The sequence below is a fragment of the Gracilinanus agilis genome, chromosome 2 (assembly GCF_016433145.1).
Source record: "Gracilinanus agilis isolate LMUSP501 chromosome 2, AgileGrace, whole genome shotgun sequence".
NCBI classification, from domain to species: Eukaryota; Metazoa; Chordata; class Mammalia; order Didelphimorphia; family Didelphidae; genus Gracilinanus; species Gracilinanus agilis.
Window position 1 is genome coordinate 499,828,758 of NC_058131.1, and position 6,008 is coordinate 499,834,765.

At 39.2% G+C, this 6,008-nt stretch overlaps 1 protein-coding gene across 1 annotated transcript in view; it reads right to left on the reverse strand.

Moving 5' to 3' along the window:
• Positions 1-5,685, reverse strand: part of GALC (galactosylceramidase) — an 89,699-nt gene extending 84,014 nt beyond the window's left edge. The window contains exon 1 of the mRNA XM_044664988.1: positions 5,464-5,685. Coding sequence (XP_044520923.1) covers positions 5,464-5,685 — 222 coding nt within the window. The remainder of the gene's footprint in view (positions 1-5,463) is intronic.
• Between the last annotated feature and the right edge of the window lie 323 nt (positions 5,686-6,008).

Consider the following 6,008-nt stretch of genomic DNA (forward strand, 5'->3'; position numbering starts at 1 on the left):
AGCTTTTTGTATCACATAGTCATTGTCAAATACCTGCTTGAGAAATTGGTAACCCCTATAGAAAGTGTTCTTCCCATCTCAGGGATGAACTGAGATGCGAAAGCATAACCTCTTTTGCAGACACTGACTTTTGCAAATTGTCTTTTATCTCATTGCAAAAGTTACCAATCTGGGTGGGGGCAGCTGGGTAGCTCAGTGGATTGAGAGCCAGGCCTAGAGACAGGAGGTCCTAGGTTCAAATCTGGCCTCAGACACTTCCCAGCTGTGTGACCCTGGGCAAGTCACTTGACCCCCATTGCCTACCCTTACCACTCTTCCACCTATAAGTCAATACACAGAAGTTAAGGGTTTAAAATAAATAAATGAATGAATGAATGAATGAATGAATAAGAAAATAAATAAATAAATGAATGAATGAATGAATAAATAAAAGTTACCAATCTAAGCTGCCCCATCCTGAAAGCCATTTGCTGATCTCCAACAATCAACTTAGTTAATGTGTAGATCAACCAGGGACATACTTATAATAAATTCCTTTTTATTTCTCTCTGTCCTGATTTTTGCCTCATTAATCAAAGTAAAAGCCCAAACAGGGCAGCTGGGTAGCTCAGTGGAGTGAGAGTCAGGCCTAGAGACAGGAGGTCCTAGGTTCAAACCCGGCCTCAGCCACTTCCCAGCTGTGTGACCCTGGGCAAGTCACTTGACCCCCATTGCCCACCCTTACCAATCTTCCACCTATGAGACAATACACCGAAGTACAAGGGTTAAAAAAAAAAAAAAAGCCCAAACAAAGACGTTTCCTGGTTAATTGTCTCATCTTGTCCAAATAATATATAATACTCTGCAATTTCACTGACTTATGGTCATCAAGCCTTTGAAGAGCTCTAGCAAGCACAAACCTATTGCCTCCAACTCATTTTTGTTCTTTTATGTCTTTTTAAAAATTTTAATTGGTTTATGCAATTCTTGTGCATCCACAAATAATTCTCTGGATAACCCTTGTCAGAAATGCTTCTCTGTCTCTTTAGAATTTCACTCTTTGAGAGCTTTCTATTCCTTTTAGATTAACTCCTCTTGGGAAATTTTAGGCTCAAAGATCCTACCCTACTTTTTTTTAAAAAACTTTTTGAAGTTAGCACTCTCTTTGGAGTATAAAAGAAGGTCTCTTGCAGTGCTCTGGGTCTTCTGGTCTTAAACCATGAGTCCAGCTTTCTTGGGAGACTAGGCCCTTTTCCAATTAACCTAATTACCCAACTTGAAGATTTTGACTCAGTTTCTCTAAAATTGCATACCTGTGTTTAGAAAAATTATGCAGCAACCCTTTTAAATTGATAAGATTCAACTCTATAATAAAAATCCCTTCAGTTGGTTCCCCTGCCTGTTAAATTCTCTCCCACCCCACCCCCAAAGATCTAGAGAATACACAAGACCATGACTGATCAGGAAACATAGTTAAAAAATCACAGTGCATCATCTTTTCAGCTCAGATCAGCCAAGGGAGACAAAGAAAAAAAGAACATGTGGCTACTGGGAACATAGTGAGAGGATCTAGTAGGGAACATACTGTGCTGAACATTCCCTCCATGGGACTAAATGAGGACCAACCTGATTAGTCACAGCAAGATCAGAGATTCTAGATCCATCATAGAGGGCACAAAAACAGTGCCAGATAGCAATTCTGTCACACAAATACCATGCCTGGGATTCAACAAGGATTAAATTAAATCCATAGATTCAGTTAGGATTAAAAAGGGGACCTGTACCAAAGGGTGGAAGCCTATTCTTTAGAGTAGAGCTCAAGGGCAAGGACACAGGTCCTAAATTATGTCTTGAGCAAGAAGCAAATAAAGAAGAGAACAATGGCTAGGTGACTCTGACCCCAAAATAGAACGATCTTTTGGTTCTAGTCTCAAGCTTGTAGAATAGACAACAGCTATTAAATAACTATTAATGACCTAATAATAACTAGGGAAATGGTCATTATTAAAAAATATCACATTATAGCATATTACGAAATAATATGGAGAAATGAGAGAACAGCATCTTTTCAGAGATAAAGATAGGAATTTCTTTTTTAAATTTTTATCTAGGATTGGGGTAGGAAACCAGACCAATGGGAAGTTTTCAGTTCTGTCACTCTGAACCTGCAAGGTTTTCCAGATCTCAACAGCAAGCCTACAGACCTGTGCTACAGGCCCAGACATAGGTAAGGAACTTAACAGAACTCAGCCTGAACTCTCCGAGAGATCCTTGAAGAACACAATACCTAGTGCCCTAAAAAAAAAGCAGCAGTATGAATGAAGAAAACAAAAAACAGGACACAAAATAAACCCACATATTTCCATCAGAAGTGGGCAGAGTCTGGCCCAATACAAAGTCCAAGGTCAAATAGAAGGGCTGGAAGAGATGAACAAATAAAAAAAGAATCTCACAAAAAAGAACTAATTGGTGACAGAAATAGTCCAAACACAAACCCAGAAGAAAATGACTGAAAAACATCTATATGTAAAGCCTCAAAGAAAAACCCAGCTTTTGAATAAGTTCAACTAGAATTCCTGATAGAAATAAAGCAAGAACTTTTTTTAAGTTAAAATGATATTATAATGAAATTTAAATGCTATCAGGCTTAGAAAAGAAAAAAGATTTCCTTGAAAATTAAAAGTACCTAAACAGAAGTGAATAACTCCAGGAGATAAGAAACATTAAAACATCAAGACTGAAAAAATAGCAGAAAATATATCCCATATCAAAAAACAAATGAAGAAAAAAATTTAAGAAGAGATGACTTAAGAATCTTTAGGCTGGAGGGCAGCTGGGTAGCTCAGTGGATTGAAAGCCAGGCCTAGAGACAGGAGGTCCTAGGTTCAAATCTGGCCTCAGATACTTCCCAGCTGTGTGACCCTGGGCAAGTCACTTAATCCAAATTCCCTAAGTCCTTTTCATTCTTCTATTTTATAAATGATACTAAGACAGAAGGTAAGGGTTTAAAAAAAAAAGGAAGAAAGCATATTAGTACATATTATATATATAGTAATACAGGCAAAAAGAAGTATACCAACAGACCTTAAGGAGTTTCTATTCCAATGGGGAAATACAATACATCAAATAAAACTGAAAAGGAGCAGAAGATGGTACTCAATCAAGGGCATAGTGGCAAAGTCCAAAAAATGAATTGACTGATGTGGACTCTTCCTCATAATGGAGATGTTGGGAGGAAGTCACCAATGAGAAAGGGGAATCAAAGGAAAAGACAAGAAAAGCATGGTGTAAAAAAGCCCAGTGAATCATGGCTGTTCTGAGTCCTTTAAAAAGAAGCTTCTAATGAATATGCCTATTCATTATTTATCATAAGGGCTTTGTTTAATTTTTTCAGTGAATGAAAATCTTTCTCTCCCTCCCATCTCTACTGAAAAAGAAAGAAGTCCTTATAACACATAAAGGTAGTCAGGCATATTTAACTGATCTTGTTTCTTGTCAAAAAAACATTCTCTTCCTGAGCCATATTTTAGGACGATGATGGCAAACCTATGATATGCATGTCAGCACTGATATATGTAGCCATTTTCAATGACATGCGAAGAAATATGGAGCCACATGCTGAGGATGAAATATTTGCTGTAGTGTTAGTGTAGACACTGCACTAGGGATGACAATGCTACCTATATTAATTTACCTATTTTGGTTTATTAAATAGTTATATATTACAAGTATACATTTTTGTTATTTAAACTATAAATATCACGAAATTATGGTTATTTTTTTCTTGAAGTGATGCACCACCCAAGTTATGCTCGGTTTTTTGGCGAATTTTGACACACTAAGCTCAAAAGGTTGCCCATCACAGTTTTAGATAAAGGTCTGAGGCTACTAATTTTAGGGATTGCTGTGAAGTCATATTTGCCTCCCTGCATCTCTAGTTCTTGCTTATTAGTAAGGTTTTGTTCATTTTTACATGAGGCCATGAATTTTTTGGCAGTTCTATTGCTATTCATCTTCCTACTTTCAGTGACTTCTAACAAAGTCAATAGTTTTCTCCCTCCCCTTTGGTTTAAAGATCCTTTTAAATAGACTTATAAAACTTAAGGCAAATAGCAATGATGTATGAAGATAATCTGAGAATGACTTTATTATCAACAAAGCAAAGGGTCCAGGACAACTCTAAGGGATCCGTGAAAAGAGTCTGATTACAGACTGAAGCATACCATTCTTCACCTTACTTCCTCTATAAATTTTCCCCACAGTAAGCAATGTATCTTGTTTGATATGATAATATGGAAACATGTTTTGTATGATAACACATGTACAATTTAAGACTATCTGCCTTCTTGAGGAGGTTAGTGGAATAGAAAGGAAAGAGAGAATATAGATTGCAAAATGTTAGAAAAAGCTTATTAATAATTGTACCTACATGTAATCTGGAGGGAAAAATTCTTAAACGTCAAGCAAATACATTTTAACCAGCCTTTACTATATGCATATCACTCTAGAAAGAAGTCTATTATTCTTTTGCTTTAAATTGTTGGCCAGAAATCAATCTCCAATACTATCTACTACTATCAGCTTCTTACTTCCCAACTCACCTCTCTGCTAAAACTCTTGCCTTCAATTTGCTACAATGATGAAACTAAGACTTGTGCCCCTAAAATCTTCAAGTTCTCACCCACGACTTTGAATCCTTTAACATTTCTGGAAGTATAACTTATGCCCACATGAATCATTAGAATTATGTAAAATAATTGGTAGGCAGATCTCTTTGTAGTTGTCACATCAGCATTCCTCAGCACACCATTTGTGTTTTTCCTGTCTGGAGAACTGGAAGTTCTGGAGGGCAGAGAGTGTATTTGTTTTTGCCTGCATTTATATTCCAATTCTTTACAAGATGTTATATACATGTTAAATATTATTATTATTATTATTCTAGATCTGACAGGTAACTTCTATGCTTTCCAAGTTTTTGTCATATAGTGAATTTTTGCCCTGCCTTGATCAAGGGCAGTGTCTCTTAGCATACCGGAGCTAATGAATGCTTGTTGACTGGCAGTAGCTCAAATTTATGCTGGTTTTTAAAGTTTGCAGAGTACTCTCCATCCGTTACCTCACCTCACACAAACATCTCCCTGGGTGGTAGAAGCCATAATTACTCATTTTACAAGCGAGGAACCGCATGGTCAAGGAAGGATCCAAAGTCAAAATAGCCGTGCACTTCTGGGAAACTGTGGTGGGATTGGGACCCGAGTTCTGGAGACTGGAGGGGCAGCTCCATCCATGGCCGCCTCCCAGGGGAACGACCCTGACGTCCACCTTGACAGAGAAGAGGCGGGAGGAGAGGAAAGGGGACGGAGAGAGGCACAATTGCAATTCGCTGCCCCCTTCTAGCCCCGCAACTGAACTCCAGCTCCCCATCCCCTCCCCACACAGGTTGCGGGCGAGGTCGGCTGCTTCTCAGCAGCTTCTGGCGCTTACCCCGCCTCCGCTCAGCCCGCCAATCCCATCGAACACCCGACCGAGCCCGAGAGCATCATCCAAGACGTACGGAGAGGTACTGAGGTCGGAGCGAAACACATGCTTCCTAAAAATTCTAGATCTGAAGGACCCAGTGGTGCTCAGAAGCAAAAGAAGAAGCAGCCACTGCAGCAACAGTCCCTCCGCTGGTAGGCGGTTAGTCCAAATCTTGCAAGGAAACATCTCTCCACTGGCTAAAACTAGAAATGACAGCTTGCTGCGCACTTTTAGCTTTGTGTGACTCACGTGACTCCGCCTCCGAATCACCTGACTAGAAGAACAGGGAAACCAAGCTTGCTAGGGTGTCGCCATGTTGGAAGATGGCAATAGCCCAGTGATCAAGCTAGCTCCATCTTGGTAAAGGGCAATCTGGGATGGAGGGAGGTGATAGGAAGTCCTAAATAGCCCCGAGGCTTTAAGGGTGGAAAGAAAACTCCATTGTTAGATAGATACAGATAGAACTAGATCAGTTTTACAAGACTGAGGGTACAATTCATGACAGGGAG